We start from the raw sequence: 19,173 nt of genomic DNA, 5'->3' as shown, positions 1-19,173 counted from the left end.
CATTTGCTGCACAACATGCTGCTCGCATGTTCAACATGCTGCAGCATCTGCTACTGCCTGAAAGTGTTGATTGTTCTATTTTTGCTCTATTTTGCTCCGTTTTGCTCCGTTATGCTCTCCGGGCATCTTATCCTACAAAACAACATAAATACACAAAAAGTAACAACAAAAGTGCTTGAAGAGTCACAAAAGCATAAGGAATTAGCATCGAATATCCCGTAATTTCACGGCACATCAACACCCCCAACTTAAAGTCTTTACTTGTCCTCAAGCAAATCAAAACAAAAATCTCAACGAGGATCCACTTTAAGCACAAAAACATGACTTTGGTTGGTACCAACAATTAGGCTACAAGCATGTGAAGCTTCAACCAAATAACTCCCTCATTTCAAAATACAATTTCAAGAATGCAATAGAGATTTAAAACCATAAAGCAACAACACTCAAGCCTCAACAAGTGACTCAAAACCACTAGCTTACTAGATATGCTCAATTGACTCAACTTGAAATTTTTGAACATCACCACTCTATCGTAATCCATATGCCCTCACAAGAAAGAAAGTCCCAAAATCACTATATTCACAACAACAACGCAAGGGACAAATACACAAAGTCACTCACACTCAACAAAGAAATTCTAGTGCTAACAAATATCACACCATAAGCTTGCCCTTATTTTCAATCATCACTAACTCAAGAACATTCGGTTGGAGATCACATAGGGACTTTTTAAGCTCGTAATGTAGGCTTAGGGAAGGGTAGGATAAGTATTTGGGATACAAGTGACTATGCCCTCCTTGAACACTAAAAAAACATTTTGTCCACTTTCCTCTTCATTTCAAAACATCACTCCTTCCTTTACATACTAGTTTCCGCAATTATTCCAACTTCTTTTTGTGCAACCATTTTCTTGATTTCTATTTTTTTTTCACAAAGATACATTTTTTTGCACAAATATTTTGCAACCTTTTTGTATTTTTCAAATTTTCTTCCTTTCTTTTGACTTTTCCACAACACCAACCTTCACCATTCTCAAGCAACACTAACACCCCCAACTTAGGCTTTTGGCCTCAAATTCACAATTTCATGTTCAAGGAGGGAAAGGTTCAAAAGAGAGACTTTTCATCAAAAAGGGTAAAGGCTTGTAATGTGGCAATCAAATAATAGGTCATAGGCTCGAATGGGGTTACTAGTGATATTATTTATGCAATGGTAGGCTAGAAAGGCTAAAGAGGCTCTTTCAAAAATCACAAAGATAGCACAAGGTCATCTCTCCAACCAACATAATCAAAATTGGCATTGAAATACTAACCGGGCAAGTTCTAGATGATAAAAGTAAACACAAGAATTATTCAACAAACACTCACCACACATGGCATATGAACTAGTCAAGATGGATCGATTTTACTTCCTAAGCAAGAACAAATAGAGCAATATCTCATCATCCCAAGTAAAACTCATCTAGTAGGTAAATAGTCACAAAATGAGCCAAGAAGTTGTCACAAAAATCATTCCTTCTATGCATCTTGCTTCTCTTTTCACTTAAAATTCCACTTGGAAGGGTATGCTCAATTAAACGCTTCACATGCAAGAGACTAATTCTATTAGTACCAAACAAGCCTAGAGTTCCACAATTTTTCTTCAAAGGATCACCTACACCTAAACTACAAGACTAATTAAAGAAGCTAAGAAAGAAAATAAACTAACAAAAGTGACTAATCCACAACATGCCAACAAAACAAAATCTTCAAAAATTTGAGCAAGTTCCATTTGTAACAACGTTTATTCACAACCATACCAATAGTCACAAAACAAACCCGGCAAGGGCACACAATATCCATTTATAAGACAAAAGCCCGGCAAGGGCACAATTTATGCATATCCAAAATATAATGTGCTACCACATGCCACCCCCAACTACAAACATTGCAGTGTCCTCACTGCACATAATCAAAACAAAACATAAAATAGTTTGAGGGCAATTAATATTTTTTTGTCATCACCTGCGACTCGCAGGCATGACCTACGGTTCGCAGGTGATGTCACCTGAAAACTTTTTTTTTTTCAGCAGCAACTACTGGTTTCGGGTTGCTCTAAAAACCCGACCTGCTCAAAACAACTCCAAAAATTCTAAAACTTTGTGGATTAGTCAAAAATAATCTACTAAGCTATTCTAAAAAAGAAAATTTCAAAAACGACTTAAAATTTTTAAAACGATGGGTTGCCTCCCACCAAGCGCTTAAGTTAACGTCGCGGCACGACGGTTACCTTTACCACTTTTCCCTCCACTTGGAGGATATGAATTTTCGCCCCAACTTTGAATCAAGATTATGATGACGCTCATGGGGCGGTGGTAGAAAAGCAGAGAGGCCAACTCTCGGGTGTCACATTTTGCACTTCTTGGCCCGTAAGTGAGGCATGCCATTTTGTCTTCTTGGCATAGCAAACTTCAAAATGAAAACGCTTTGATTTTCATCTCCAAAATTCTCCATAGGCTTAGTTGGTTCAGCTTCCATATCATTCACCAAGCACAATGTTGAAAAATGGCTAGAATGAGGTCCAACGCGCTCAAATTTCAAATTTGCATGAATTTTGACATCCTCACCCAAAAATGAACTAGAGTCTTCAAAAATTATTTGATGAACTTTTTTATGCAACTCTAGTAACATTTCTTCAATCTCGGCATCTTGCATTATTTTTGGATTGGTTAGTTGGCAATTCATCATTAGTTCTTGAAAATCAATCTTGACCACTTTTTCATTGGAAACCAACTTAAAACTACTATCCATGACTATTTGATGTTGAGTATTGCATACCTCAACTTTTGCATTCAATTCAGCTTTCAAGTCACGGATAGCAATTTCAAGTTTCTTCAACTCTTGACTTTGCTCAACATGGATTTTAAAAAATTCTTCCATCATCCTCGAAATGCCTTTACGATGATTCCCATAGGCTTCAAGTTGTTGAGCTTGAGTCATAAGCCAATCTTGGCTCATAATTTCCACTTTGTCAAGGCCTTCTTCAAGTTGAGAGTCATTCAAAACTTGTAAAAATCCACCCTTGGAGAAATTCATGTTTTGGCTACTTTCTTGTCTACTTTCAACACCCTCAAGTTGTTGAGCATTATGAGTCTGAACCAATAATTTCATTTGATCCTCCAAGGTGTGAATAGCTTTGTCATTGCAATTAATTGCTTGCCTCAAGTCCTTAACTGCTAAGTCCTGTTTTTCCACTTTTTCAAGGATGGTCTCTAACATGAGCATTATCCTCTCATTTTGAGCATTTGAGGCTTCTTCCACTTGCATATCCCTACTATCATCAAAATCAAAACTAGAGTAGTCATAGTGGAGGTTCGGGGAAGGGAAGGACAAATAAGCACAATTATCCCAATGACCATTTTGACCACCACACCTATCACAAATACTCCACTCATAGGTTTGGGATTGTGCGCACAATCCGCCCCCGGGAGAATTCAAACAATTTTGCCATGAGTGTAGTCCTCCACAATAAAGACAAGGGTCATCAAAGTATGAACAACTACCATCCAACCAATTTTCATTATATGATGCCATTTTTTTTTATTTTTTTTATAAAAATAAAATCAAGCAAAGAAAACAACTACACAAATATTCACAAGTTTGGACAAAAGCAAGTAAGCTTAAATCCCAAACTAACTCAAATACGCCAAATTGTTCCCCGGCAACGGCGCTGATGTGCCATGAAATTACGGGATATTCGATGCTAATTCCTTAAGCTTTTGTGACTCTTCAAGCACTTTTGTTGTTACTTTTTGTGTATTTATGTTGTTTTGTAGGATAAGATGCCCGGAGAGCATAACGGAGCAAAACGGAGCAAAATAGAGAAAAAATAGAACAATCAGCACTTTCTGGCAGCATCTGCTAATAGCTGCAGCATGTTGTGCATGTAGCATCTGCGAGTGGCAGATGCTGCAGCATGTTGTGCATGCAGCATCTGCGAGTAGCAGATGCTGCAGTATGTTGAACATGCGAGTAGCAGGTTGTGCAGCAGATGCTGACAGAGAAATTGGCACAACATGCTACGGTTTTGGCACAACATGCGACTAGCATGTTGCACCTGCGACACAACATGCGAGTAGCATGTTGTGCACGAGGGTATTGTCGTCCAGATTTTGTACCCGTTTTTGGAATGATATAAATACTCTTTTAGGGTTTGTAAAATACATCTTTTGGCCATTCAACACAAGCTTTGGAGCTAGGGTCTTACACAACACCTTTGGAGGAGAAGATTGGAGCTCGTTAATGATAAATTTCTCAATCCTTTCTTCAATTCCTTGCTTTGTATTGCATATTTAAGGGTGTTGTATTTTATTCCATTACTTGAATCTTGTTTATGATATTATTCATTATCAAGTGTTGGATTAAAACTCTTGTTATGCTTATGTATTGAATGATTTTTATTGCTATTGAAGTGGGTCTTTGTTGATTTAATTAATCTTGTTCTTTAATGTTTCTTAAGGGATTAGCTAACCCTAAGACTCGCCCATTTACTTTGATTGAGCTCGGAAGAGGAAATCTAGGTTGGGAAAGATTAATTAACAAGAATTTGGGTCATTAAACCCATCTAATAACTTGAGCTAGGAATAAGAAAGTTACTTGAGAATCAATTGGTTGTGCTTGATATCACACTCTAAGGCTTGGAAAAGCTTAGAGTGAAATTCATTGATTTGGTTGGAAGACTTTCAATGAGATTGTAGAAACCATTATCTATTAACATAAACCCGCTCTTAGTTGTAAAATCGTAAAATACGTTGGATCGTTACTTGAGTGTAATCTCCTATTATCTATGCTTGTGGCCATTGATCATTTTACTTGCTTTCTAGGTTAGTTTACATTTCCGCATTAGTTATAATCTTCTCAAAAACCAAAATATTATCTATCGTTTGGCTTTAGCTTAGTTGGTGAAAGTTTCTTACTTTCTTAATCGCCTAGCATATTGTTCTTTGTGGGATCGACCCCGACTCATAGTTGGGTAAATTATATTGCATACGACCATGTACACTTTCTCTTTGAGGAGTGGATTTGGATGTTATCAGGCGCCAAAATTGATAACGTCCAAATCCACTCTTCAAAGAGAAAGTGTACACGGCCGTATGCAATATAATTTACCCAACTATGAGTCGGGGTCGATCCCACAGGGAACAATATACTAGGCGATTAAGAAAGTAAGGAACTTTCACTTACCAAGCTAATCCAAACGATAGATAATATTTTGGTTTTTGATAAAAATTATAACTAATGCGGCAATGTAAACTAACCTAGAAAGCGGGTAAAATGATCAATGGCCACAAGCTTGGATACATGGAACTCTCAAGTAACGATCCAATATATTTTATGATATTACAACTAAGAGCGGGTTTATGTTAATAGATAATGGTTTCTAAAATCTCATTGAAAGTCTTCCAACCAGATCAATGAATTTCACTCTAAGCTTTTCCAAGCCTTAGAGTGTGATATCAAGCACAACCAATTAATTCTCAAGTAACTTTCCTATTCCTAGCTCAAGTTATTAGATGGGTTTAATGACCCAAATTCTTGTTAATTAATCTTTCCAACCTAGATTTCCTCTTTCGAGCTCAATCAAAGTAAATGGGCGAGTCTTAGGGTTAGCTAATCCCTTAAGAAACATTAAAGAATAAGATTAATTATATCAACAAAAACCCACTTCAATAGCAATAAAAATCATTCAATACATAAGCATAACAAGAGTTTTAATCCAACACTTGATAATGAATAATATCATAAACAAGATTCAAGTAATGGAATAAAATAAAACACCCTTAAATATGCAATACAAAGCAAGGAATTGAAGAAAGGATTGAGAAATTTATCATTAACGAGCTCCAATCTTCTCCTCCAAAGGTGTTGTGTAAGACCCTAGCTCCAAAGCTTGTGTTGAATGGCCAAAAGATATGTTTTACAAACCCTAAAAGAGTATTTATATCATTCCAAAAACGGGAACAAAATCTGGACAATAATACCCTCGTGCATAACATGCTACTCGCATCTTCTGTCGTAGGTGCAACATGCGAGTCGCATGTTGTGCCAAAACCGTAGCATGTTGTGCCAATTTCTCTGTCAACATATGCTGCACAACATGCTACTCGCATCTTGTGTCGCAGGTGCAACATGCGAGTCGCATGTTGTGCCAAAACCGTAGCATGTTGTGCCAATTTCTCTGTCAGCATCTGCTGCACAACATGCTGCTCGCATGTTCAACATGCTGCAGTAGCAGATGCTACCAGAAAGTGTTGATTGTTCTATTTTTGCTCTATTTTGCTCCGTTTTGCTCCGTTATGCTCTCCGGGCATCTTATCCTACAAAACAACATAAATACACACAAAGTAACAACAAAAGTGCTTGAAGAGTCACAAAAGCTTAAGGAATTAGCATCGAATATCCCGTAATTTCACGGCACATCATGGTGTAAAGGAATAAAATTAACATTAAATAAAGTGTTGTGTGACATTTAATTAAAACATAATGGATACCAAGTTGTAAGATGATCAAGTTTTACACAGGTCAAGTAAATAAACTGATTATTATAGTTTTTCATATACTTATATCTTCATATATAATTTTTTTTTAATAGAGGATTTCCATAATGGATAAAAAGATTAGACGTAATGAGCATCGGATTTCTCCGGATAATTCCCAAGGTATGTTATTCATGCGTAATTTAACTTATCACTATTGTTGTTGTTGTTATTTTATTATTTTGTTGTAATTTACAAGTAATATTACATTTATCTTTTGTTACAAATGTAACTAAGGAATCTTAAGTTTCCACAGATCTGATCTATACAAATATCTCAAAAACGCGAAATGAATATTTTAAAAATGAACAAGTATGATGGAGAACCAAAATTTATTAAGGAGTTTTACCCGATCTTTCATGCAAAGAAGGACTGTGAACGTATTTGTGTATGTACAAATATCATTATGTCACATTTTTTTCTATTAATATTGCTCTTAAGCAAAAAGATGCCTTTCTCCATCATTACTGTATCACATTCTCCTATCTACTCTCTTTTAGGATGATTAGGAAATAGATTTGCAGGCATCTAGATATTTTAACTAATTAATTTATCCTTTCTTGATTTTAATTGCAAAACCACATTCATGTTAGAAAGTTTTCTACTGATTTTGAGTGTGCTTTATCTTATATACTAACAAACGGTATTTCTGCATTTATGCTTGAGTAGTTCCGTAGTATAATTAAAATAAATAATAAAAAAAGACTAAGAAATATAGTTTTTAGAGTATTTGTGAATAAGCCACAATAATGAAATTACAACCTAAAAAAGTAAATGTCCAATATTGTTAATTATGACGAGAAAGTCTTAAATTGTATATATACCTAACTAAAATCTCAATAAATAAAGTCAAGAGTTAAAATATTCAATAATTAATTTTAATTACCACATTAAAATAAGAAATTAAATAGTTTAAATTTAAACTCAGTTTTTTTATACTTTGAAATAAAAGAGTAGAAAAATCAACTGCTTATGGTGTGTAACACCAAAAACAAAATAAAAAAAATCAGCAAACTTTATGATAAAATAATAAAATAAGTTCTATATTTATATTTTAGATGATTTCAAGGTCATAATTTAGTTTATATATGATATTCAAGTATAGGTAAAATTCTTAAATGGAGAAAAGTAATAAAAATGCAGTAGAAAAAAAAACATGGGGGGATTTGGGGGGTGGGGCGTGGGGGTGGGGGTGGGGTGGTTAGAGATCACATTTATGGGAACAATAAATAAAAGTTAAGAATAAAGAAAATTCATCATTAAACAGTATATATATTGATAAGAAGAGCAATCGATAATTATAATTAGTCAAATGATATAAGCTAATAAAAATTCATATTAAAAATCTAATAATTTTAAATAATGAATAATGTAATAAGGAAAAATATGAAACATAAAAGTTATTTGATTATTATATGATTCGTTGTCTTTATTTTCATATAGATTTGATTACATGGGTTTAGGGGTTTGGGGGGGGGGGGGGGGGGGGAGGGGGGGGGGGAGGGGGGGGGGAGGGGGGGGTTGTGGATTTTATTGATAAACAATAGTTGATTTGTTTTTCAAGCCAATGTGATCTAACATGCTCATACAAAGCATGTCACAATCTAAAATGATTTAACATAATATTTCAACATTGTCCGCGCATCGCGCGGGTACTGATACTAGTATATAAAATAGGAGAGGTACAAGTAATGTGGTTAAGCCAAGTGACAAGCTAATAACAAGCCACTTGACAATTTTAAGACAAAGTTAATGAGAATTGTAATAACATTTATTTGAATTGATATATAAAATTGAATTAAAAGATATTATTTTAGAATTTGATTTGAAATAGAACTTTTTGAATTTGAACTAGAAGATAAGTATTTACTTGAATCTTGGGATAAGAATGAAATAATTGTCATTTCAAATTAATTATTGTTGAAGCTAAACATTTCTAAATGTTTAACAGTTCAGCTCGAATGTTTTTAATAATAAATTAATTAATAATAGCGATTCGGATAAGGTGAAAAATAATTATCTAAATCTTTGAAAAGTAATTTTGACTATTCCACATTTAAATGAATGACATATTTCATTCAATCTTATCTTTTCATTAATTAATTAATGTATATAATACAAAAATAGTAATTATTAAAAATGTTAGCAGTTTTTATAGCAAACTAATAAAGTTAAAAAATTTAAATTGATATATAAAGTTTTACAATTTGAATTAACATGTTAAAATTGAGGCTCCCATGTATAAACGTTGATATATTGAAAAATGAAATTGATAAGTAATACAAGCATTGATTGGATAATGATGACAAAATTTGACTGTAAATATAAATAATTTATCTTTATCGGCTTAGCATTATCCCTGGCTAGCAAAATTTTAATTTAGCTAATTTTTTCTTAATTTGAGTTGAAAGAGGATTTCGTTGAATTTCAACTAAAAGATAAGTATGTACTTTAATCTTGGGTTAAGAATGAAAATCTTTTAAATAGCAAGATATAGCATTAGATGCCATATATCGGCTTAGCATCAGCTCCCCAGCTAGCAAAAATAACTCTCTTTTCATGTTACTTTCAATTGGCAGCTCTTCAATAGCAGAACTTATAATTAGTCATTCACTAACTCTTATTCTTTTACTATCTTTTTTGTAGGTGATGAGATGACGAGGGTTATATGGAAAATGATCAAAGACAAGGTGTAGTTATTATTGTTAGGTATTTGGTGTGAATGGGAAATGAAAGTTTTATTTCCTTTGCCTTTTTCGGAAAAATATTTTTTTTTGTCGAAAAGGCACATGCCTTTTCAGAAAAGACACACCTATTTCGTTAACAGACACCTGTTGTTGGTTATAAATATCTAGTCATCCCTTCAGATTTTCCTAATGAAAAATTCTGAATTCTTCTATCTTCTTCTTTTGCACTTCATAAAAATTCTGTGTGATTTTACAGCCTTCGAGTGGTTCGCTGTCACTAAAGTTTGCAGTACCGCTACTACGGTGAGTTAATCGTTCTATCCTGGGAGGATATATTCCATAACCTCGGGTACATTGAGGGGAATAATTTCCTTAAGGACACACTGTGCATTCAGTGGGCTCGATTTAATTCCTACACATATTTTCAGATACTGTTCTTCTGATTTTCGTTTCTGAAATTTGCTTTTGTTTCTGTTTAAGTATATTTTTTAATACAGGTTACTAACAATCTTAAGGAAATTATAATTTTTATAGTCTGTGTTCATCGCTCTTCTGTTTATTGGAAACTAAACAAGAAAGAGGAAGTTTTTGTCTATGAAATAGGACAATACCAACTTCTGAAAGATCCCTTCAGTATACGGATAAGCATCTATAATATTGATGCTTTCCCTTTTTATGATTTCAAAATAGTAATGTAGGAAGGGACAAAAAATAGCGATTCACCAGGAAGTCATTTGAGCTTTCTCATTTGAAAGACTTGAGACGTTGATGCTCTAATAACATTTGGAAAAGAAATTTGGCACCGAACGGAAAGAAATTAGTTGGTGCTGCAACAGACACGAAGAAAGTTTTTGTTTTAAATTCGAAAAAATGTCTGTTGGGAGACTGATTTAGTGTCTGGATATTCACATGTGTCTTTTATTTAATGATATTATTTTTCTGTGTCCTGCTTTGGACTAAAAATAAAAAATAAAAAAAAATGAAAGGATGGTTGATGTGACAGATGAGGAGCAATGCCTCAAGATTTGATCTTAAGTGAATGTGATGTTCTTCCATTAATATGCTCCAAATGTTTAACTGAATATGAAGAGTTGTCATCAAATGAATTAACCGATGCAACTTTTCGGGCGTAATTTGTTTGTTATGGTTACTGTTGGGAGAGATTGGAATGACATTAAAATTGAGTTATATTTTCTTCACTCCCTTGTCATTTAATCTCCTACCCTTATGATTTATTAAATTCATGTTTTATACATGTTAGGGTAGATATTTATTATTTGATGATCTCAAAGTATATTCTATGGCAGAAACATTAGTAATACATGGCAAGGTGCTGAAAATTTATCTCATCAACTTAACTTGAAATTTCATTCATTGAGATCATCAGTTATAATTTTCAGGAAGTATGGAACCAACGATGAAGTGTTTTTCTTTATAGTCTACTTAGAAAAGAAAATCACTCTTTTGGGGGGGGGGGGGGGGGGGTAATACTCTTTTTGGAGACTAAAAACTTTGTGGTTTTCTACTCCACTGTTTGGAGATTAAAATCTGTGTGATTTTTTACTCCAACTTACTACTCGGTTTAAAGAATATAAAAATTTTATCGAGTTAGTAAATTCGGTTTAAAGAATATCAAAACTTTGCTGAAGTTAGTAAATTGTGTTGGTTTGAAGAAATAAAATCTTCATTGGTTCTCATTGTTTTGAAGGAAAAAAAAAGTATTTTTCCAGAAATAAAAGTACTATTTCCTGAGATAAAAAAATATCTTTTTCCAGGAATAAAAAGTTACTTTTTTGGAAATTAAAATCTTCAGATTTCCTACTCTAGTTTTGAGATGAAAGTTTTCGTAACTTTCTACTCATTTGTTTACTCGATTTGAAGATATAAAAACTTCATCGAGTATATATAAGTTTCTGCATTCGGTTTGAAGATATAAAATCTTCACCGATTTATTAAGTTTATTTGTGCCAGAAAGTATTAGGTTTGAAGATATAAAAACTTCACCGCTTTATTCTCTGGTTAAGTGAAAAAAAAAAACTTATGATTGTAAGGATGTTCATTGCATTCTATGGTACGACTGACTGATAGAGATGAAAATTAAAGGAAAATTCTAATTGGAGGTTTAAAGTGTGAACGGACACATTTTTTTCTATAACTCCTTGTGATTGTCCTTTTGATTGCAAAATTCAGTGGCTAAGAATTTATATGAAGAGGATCATATTAATTGCTGGACATTAAATGTGTCCATGTTATCTATGTTCATGGCAAAGCCTTCTTCATCAGTCACGTTTCCTGTTTCCCTAACAGTCTCAAAGAGATTCAGGCCATCAATTTCTTACTGATAATTTAAGTGTTGATAAAGTGGTTATGATGCAAGGAGCAGGAGCTAGTTTCTTTAGTTCTCCTTTTACTAATGGGTGACTAGTACGTACGAGACTGATTCACGGGAACTAAGTCCATACGTGTTTAATGATGACGTTGCTTTGTGAAGGAACAATTTAACATAGATGGTAAATGCCTTATAAACAAGTTCTGGTTTGCCTCATAACTTGTGAGGGGAAGCTATCGTTACAGCTAGTCGAATACTCAATCGAGTGCCCCATAGTAAAACACAATCTATTCCATATGAAAAGTGGACAGGAAGAAAGCCTCATTTGAAATATTTCAAAGTGTGGGGGTTGTTTGGCCAAAGTGAAAGTTCCTAAACCCCAAAGGGTAAAAATAGGACTTAAAACCGTTGATTGTGTTTTGATTGGATATGCCACAAATTGTAAAGCATATCAATTTTGGTGTACAAATAAGAAAATCTGACATTCATGTTAATACGGTAATTGAATCATATAATGTTGAAACTATTTATCCGTATAAAAAGGAATGTGCGACGTCTAGTGAATGATCTAAACGATCTTGGAAAGAAACAAAGGAAAGTACCTATAACAGGAAAATCCAAGGAATAGTAAACGTCAAAGGATGTCTATATTCTTTGGACTATATTTTCTGATATTTTTGTTGGAAAATGAGCCTCATACTTTTTAAAGAAGCTATGATTTCTTTTGAAGCTTAATATTGGAAAGAGGCAGTCAATAGTGAAAATTGAATTCATATTGAACAACCATGCATGTGAATTGGTTGATCTTGCTCCTAGGGACAAACCTTTGAGTTCCAAATGAATTTTGAAAGGAAAATGAAAGTTGATGGCACTATTGACAAATGCAAGGCAAAATTTGTTGTCAAATGTTATAGACAAATAGAAGGCCTTGAGTATTTTGACACATACTTGCTAGTAACAAGGATTATATCCATACGGGTATTAGAAGCATTGACAGATGTGTATGGTCTTGAAATCTATCAAACAGATGTTAAGACAACTTTCTTAAATGGAGATTTGTGGAAGCAATTTACATGGAACAACGTAAGGGTTTTGTGGTTCCTGGTAACGAAAAGAAGGTGTGCAAACTTATTAAGTCGTTATACGGACTAAAACAAGCACCCTTAACAATGTCATGCTAAATTTGATCAAACAATGTTGGCAAATGGTTTAAGATTAATGAGTGTGATAAATGAGTTTACATTAAGAACTCTCTAAATCATATAGTCATTGTTTGTTTATTTATTGATAATGAGTAAAGACATTACTGACATAAATGCTACTAAGCGTATGCTTGTTAGAAATTTTGATATGAAAGACTTAGAGGTTGTCGATTTAATTCCAAGAATTAAAAACCATCGAACTTTTTAAAGTCTAGCATTGTCTCAGTCTCATTATGTTAAAATGGTACTTGAACCATTCAAGTATTAAACGCCGATTAATGTAAATCTTGCTATTGCAAAGAATATTGGTGACAGCAAGTCTCAATTGGACTATATGCTTGGGTATTAAAGAAGCAGACTTGAGTGTTACAATGAAATCTGAATTATTGAATGTGCAGCTGCTGAATAGAAGTGGAATGGTTGGAAAAAAAAATATTGTTAAAAGTTGTGGCCACAACTGTTGCCAACTATCCACACATATTGTTATAATTATGCTACATCAAGTGTAGCTAATAATCAGATGTGTAAACTCAAGATGCATGAGTCTTCGACATACTTAAAACTTTATATTGCATTACAATAAATATCTTGCGGTTGTTGAAGGATATGTTGTTGCAAATTGGGTCACCGGATGAACTGAATCTAAATCCACAAATGAATATGTTTTCACCAATAGTGGAGGAGCAGTATCTTGGAAATCATCCAAATAGACATGTATCGCCTGCTCTACAATGGAGTCTGAGTTTATAGCTCTAGACAAGGTCGGTGAAGAAGTTGAATGGATCCGAAATTTCTTGGAGTGTATTCTTTTTGGCCCAAACCGTTGGCACATATATGTATACATTGTAATAGCCAAGCGGTAATAAGGAGGGCAGGGAGCATTATGTATAACGGTAAATCTCGTCACATACGATGAAGACATAATACCGTTAGACAACTACTTTCTAGTGGAGTTATCACTAGTGACTATGTAAGGTCTAGAGATAATGTCGCGGATCCGCTTACAAAAGGCTTAATTAGAGAGGTAGTTGAAAGATCAACAAAGGGAATGGGATTATGGCCTAGAACAAGTCATCATGGCGGTAACTCTACCTAGCAGATTGGAGATCCCAAGAGCTAGGTTCAAGGAGAAAACAAAGTTATGAATGACGGTTCAACATTGTCAAATAACTCAACCCATTCTCGTGATCAGACAATGTTAAAAAACAAGGATAAGGCCTTAAGGCTTTTTAACGAGTTAATAAAGCTAAAGCTTTTTAATGATTTCTAAGTTTTGGCATATGACCAAATAGTGTATCTACGAGATGACACGTTTAGGAATCACCTATGTGAGTGTGAAGTGTAAGCCGCTTCAAGGAGTATGTTAGGTAAAGGCTCATGCTCTACGCACTCATGAAACCAGACGGTGTTCATGGCTAAAACGAACACAACCGTGAGAACCATAGACAGTTAAGGGTTAATTGTGTGACATATGGTTGTCTAGGTATACACCAAAGCTCGACGGTTCAAAGATATCAAATCTACCGATTGACCGAGTATATCCGACATATGTTCACTACGGAAAGTTCAAAGGGACACCTACTTATCCAGATGCAATTAATCTTTATTTGTAAATCACACACTTGTCCGTGCATTTTTATATCATAGAGCCATTCCCCATTCATGTGGGGGATTGTTAGGTATTTGGTGTGAATGGGAAATGAAAGTTTTATTTCCTTTGCCTTTTTCGGAAAAATATGTTTTTTGTCGAAAAGGCACATGCCTTTTCAGAAAAAACACACCTATTTCGTTAACAGACACCTATTGTTGGTTATAAATATCTAGTCATCCCTTCAGATTTTCCTAATGAAAAATTCTGAATTCTTCTATCTTCTTCTTTTGCACTTCATAAAAATTCTGTGTGATTTTACAGCCTTCGAGTGGTTCGCTGTCACCAAAGTTTGCAGTACCGCTACTACGGTGAGTAAATCGTTCTATCCTGGGAGGATATATTCCATAACCTCGGGTATATTGAGGGGAATAATTTCCTTAAGGACACACTGTGCATTAAGTGGGCTCGATTTAATTCCTACACATATTTTCAGATACTGTTCTTCTGATTTTCGTTTCTGAAATTTGCTTTTGTTTCTGTTTAAGTATATTTTTGAATACAGGTTACTAACAATTAGCATTGAATGTATGTTTTAATTTTGTTTGGCCAATTTTTCTTCCTTTCTCTTATTTTGCTGTTTAAGGTTTGCCTTTTTTATATCGTTTCCTCACCTGCTGATGCTAAGGCAGTTACATATATATATCAGATCTGGATTTTGAGAAATCAGTTTACGTTTTCATGTGTCTATTCATCTTTGTTTTTGTGTGAATAGACCCCAATTATTTTCTTTCTTTATACTTTGCAGGTTTATAAATACAAGGTTTTATATTGAAAAAGTGAAATCTTTTTTGATGAATGTCGTGAGCTTTTCGTGAACGCTTCTTTAACAAAAAAAGAGACTAAAGAAAAAGCACACTAAATAACTTTTGGTCTCTAAAAGAAGTGATGATTATAATCATTTGATGAAAGCAAAATTGAATATTAAAGGGTATTTTTAAATTTTTCATTTTTATAAAATTGCAATGGAATATATATATACGTGCGCGCTCTCGGTAAAGCATTAATTTTCGAAAAACATATCACATGTGATTGGTAAAGATATAAGGAATGTGATTTTTTTGAAAAATAATGCTTTACCCAGTGTGTGTATACTCTTCCAGTAACACATAAGTCAATTTAGTTTTTTCCTTAAAGTTACTCTTTCTGCAACCATGACTTTTTTCAACAATTGGTTTTTCTTCCACTTTCATTTTTAGCAGAAATTTTTTTATCCGTACATTGATTAAAAGAGTCTTATTTATTTTTAATTATTTTTTATTTCATCGTGTTCTAGATGCCACAAATGCCATCGGAAGGGATAAGGACATGACTTTTTTGTGATAATGAGGAATTGTTTTAGTTCCGTTCTGAATGAACGGTTTTATGTGGCTTTACCATGTAATGTTATGTTTTAATCTTACTTTGCATTGTTTCTGTACCATTTTGTTGCATAGGTCACTTTCATGTTCTGAACTTTTCATTGATATCTCTGGAGAATTCATATTGTCAATTCTTCTTCTTTGTAAATTCGCGCTTTGAGAAGAATCACCTGATAATAATTGAATAGAGTTAAAAAAAACATTTTAATAAGACCACATAATTAAAGTCTTGATAGAATAATAGAGATAACGTGAGATTATTGACTTTTTGAATTAGTTTATAATGATAAAATAAAGTAGATGTTAAAGATACTATTGGTGAATGGTAAGTTTAAACACCAAAAAATTTCCAATCAATAGAATAATTTTTTTAAATACAGAGACTTTTTGCTTCACGAGTAAAATAACCAAAGGACTTATCTATTTTGTTTAGATTGCATAGTTGTTTGTGTTAGAGAGCACAAACAGATTATATGTTATGACGTAAAAATAATTATAGTTTAACAATTATAAATAATACTGACAAGCTAAACAAGTTAATTTATGTTATCATTGAAAGAAAAGTAGTGGACAAGAATGCTAATTAAGCCAAATAATAAGTTCAAAAAATTATATAACAATGAAATAATACCAAGTAATGAATAATGTAAAAATGAAATATGAAAATACAAAACATTAAAAATAAATAAAAAGGAGAAAATATGAGGTATCTATACTTTGAAATGAATAAATTAAATAAAATACTTAACGATATTAATGATAAATTTAAGAAAGAATTTTGAGCAACAAAAAGAAGTTTAAACATAAAATTATTCGGATGTAATTAATTTAATATATATACCATACCGTCTATTTATATTATATTAAAGAGATAAGTGATCGATTTATTATTTATATTAATGACAAATAGTTATTGAAAATCAAAATAAGGAGATAAATAGAATATCACATACAGTAAGGGAGGAGGTTAATATTATGGAGGCAAAATTGAAGAGTGACTGTTTTATATTGCAATCAATTGGAGCTTAGAATAAAAAATAAAAAAAAAAAGTTTCCTCTTTCCAAAAAAAAAAAAAATGAATATCACTTAAAACTCTCTTCTTTGGAGTTTCAAAGCCTCTTTTAAACTCTCTTTTTTTTTCCTCTGAACTTAAAAAGCCTGTTGTTTATCACTTTAGCAATTTTGTTTTTTCATGTGTAGAAGTTTTAAAAATTGACTTATAAAAAGAAAATAAAAGCCTTAAGCAAAATGACAGTTTAAATATTAAAAAACATATATTTGATATAATATTACAAATAAGATATACACTAATACGTTACAGTTTTTATTATTATTATGGACCACGCATAGTTATTATTTCACAAATTTATTGACTTTGAATATGTCCATGCCATATGACAAAATTATTATTATATCAAAAAATAAGTTAATATTTCTTTATGATTAATTTCCTTTGATATCGTCCGCGCATCGCGCGGGTATGAATACTAGTTTTTTTATAAAAGACCAAATGGACGTTTGATGTGGGCCGTCTGAAATTTTACAGTTCGAAGTGATACACACGAACAACCCCTATTGGTTTGTTCCAATTTTGACACATTTTTTTGTGCGGATTGCCCTTGAAATGCATTGATCTATAATTTTTGCCCCTCAAATTGACGGTATTTAAATTTTGCCCTTCGCCTAATGTCATGAGGTTTGGGGTTCGAATCCCGGTTCAGTTAAAAAAAAAAAATTCGCAAGGCAGAGTTTAGTAGCAAAGTTAGGCCTATTCGGGCCAAAGTTAGGCCTTTAGGCAGAATTTTACAAAATTCCAATTGAGTAAAAAAAAAAAAAAATTGCCTTAATGCAAACCTCTACCTTAAGGTCATGAAGGCAAAACTCTGCCTTACGGTAGATTTTGGCTTATGGCTGAAGACAAAACAGTCAAACTTTGCGTAAAGGTGAAGGCAAAACTCTGTCTTACGAATCCAAACTCTACCTTGTGAATTGTTTTTTAATTTTTAACTGTGCGGGATTTCGAATCCAAAACCAAGGGGTTCTAGCGAAAAAATTAAAGACCACTCCCGAATAAGGGAAATCGTGCAAATTGCCCGTTTTGACTTGTCCTTTTGGTTGAATTCGTTGAAAAAAAATGCCTTTTGGTTCCGGACTCGGCCATTTGAGGGTCGTTTGTTTGTCTTTCAATTTCAAGATTAAAAAAATACCTGAAGAGATAATATCTAAAAATAAACACCGGATAATAAAAAAAATGTTTAATTTTTAGCATAGAAATGCGTAATATAACTTTATATAAAAAGTAATAAATAAAAAGTTTGAATAAAATTATATGAAAATTGTGTGTTTGATCAATATGCTCTAAAAGTTAGGGACAATGATAGTTAGTGATCAATGGCGGAGCTACGGTGGTCCAAGGGTGATCAGATAAATGTCATTTGTCGGAAAATTATACTGTGTAGTTAGTGGTTATGTGATGGTAGTTAGCGATAGTTTTATTATGATATTAGACAAAACAGTGGTAAAATATCATATCTGCCGGTACTTTTAAGTTTTAAGTGAATAACATCTTAATTTTATATAAAAGGGAAAAAAATATTAATGTGCAGAAAACGAAATAATTCAAATTTAGACCCCTATTGTGGGAAAAATAAACTAGGCATTAGAGAAGCTTAAATCCATAAATATGGTTAGGTAAAATCAAGAATTCATTACTCGTAAAACCAAGAAACTAAAGGCAAAAATAATTGAAACAATACAAGCAAAATAGCTTCTGCTTATTATAGGGTTTTGGTTATACTTTGGTTATACTTACATGAGAACATTGATTAGTGGCCTGATTTAGGTGGAACTCCCATGACTCCTTAGAGTCCACCTTCACAACTCTTGATTTGGCATGTTGTTCTTGGTCGAGTTCGGAACCAAAATAACCCAAAAAAAAAAGGGTATGAACCAAAATACTCCAGGAAAAAAATGGGTACAAAAGTACCTTTAACGCATGAAAATCATGCGTTAAAGGTGTCCCTTTTTTGTCAAATTTTTTGATAGCCTTTAACGCATGATTTTCATGTGTTAAAGGTTTATCCCTTTTTTTAAAAAACAATTCTTTCTTTCTTTTCTTTCTTTCTTTCTTCCTTTCTTTCACACTTTTTTACATACTTTAGACATAGATTAATCATGCTTCGAGACTCCAAAACTTGAATATTTTATATAGAACCCTATTTATTTTTGTGCGATTAATAAGATAGGCTCAACACATCAAGGATACACAAAACTTCGGATTGTCGTTTTAGTGGTTGAAAAGTGCTCGAAATCCATTTTTGTTTGAAGACTTGTTGTCATTAGCTTTAAGTTATTTATGTTTTAGGGTTACA

General features: G+C 33.0%; 1 protein-coding gene across 1 annotated transcript in view; it reads right to left on the bottom strand.

Annotated features, from left to right (window-relative positions):
* LOC132609442 (thioredoxin-like protein CXXS1) overlaps positions 1-18,713 on the bottom strand; it is a gene marked incomplete at its 5' end in the record, with an annotated part of 38,941 nt that extends 20,228 nt beyond the window's left edge. The window contains one exon of the mRNA XM_060323419.1: positions 18,615-18,713. Within this exon, the coding sequence (XP_060179402.1) occupies positions 18,615-18,713 (99 nt within the window). The remainder of the gene's footprint in view (positions 1-18,614) is intronic.
* Positions 18,714-19,173: the final 460 nt, after the last annotated feature.

Source organism: Lycium barbarum, chromosome 1 (genome assembly GCF_019175385.1).
Source record: "Lycium barbarum isolate Lr01 chromosome 1, ASM1917538v2, whole genome shotgun sequence".
Taxonomy (NCBI): domain Eukaryota; kingdom Viridiplantae; phylum Streptophyta; class Magnoliopsida; order Solanales; family Solanaceae; genus Lycium; species Lycium barbarum.
This window is presented reverse-complemented; position numbering and strand designations above follow the sequence as displayed.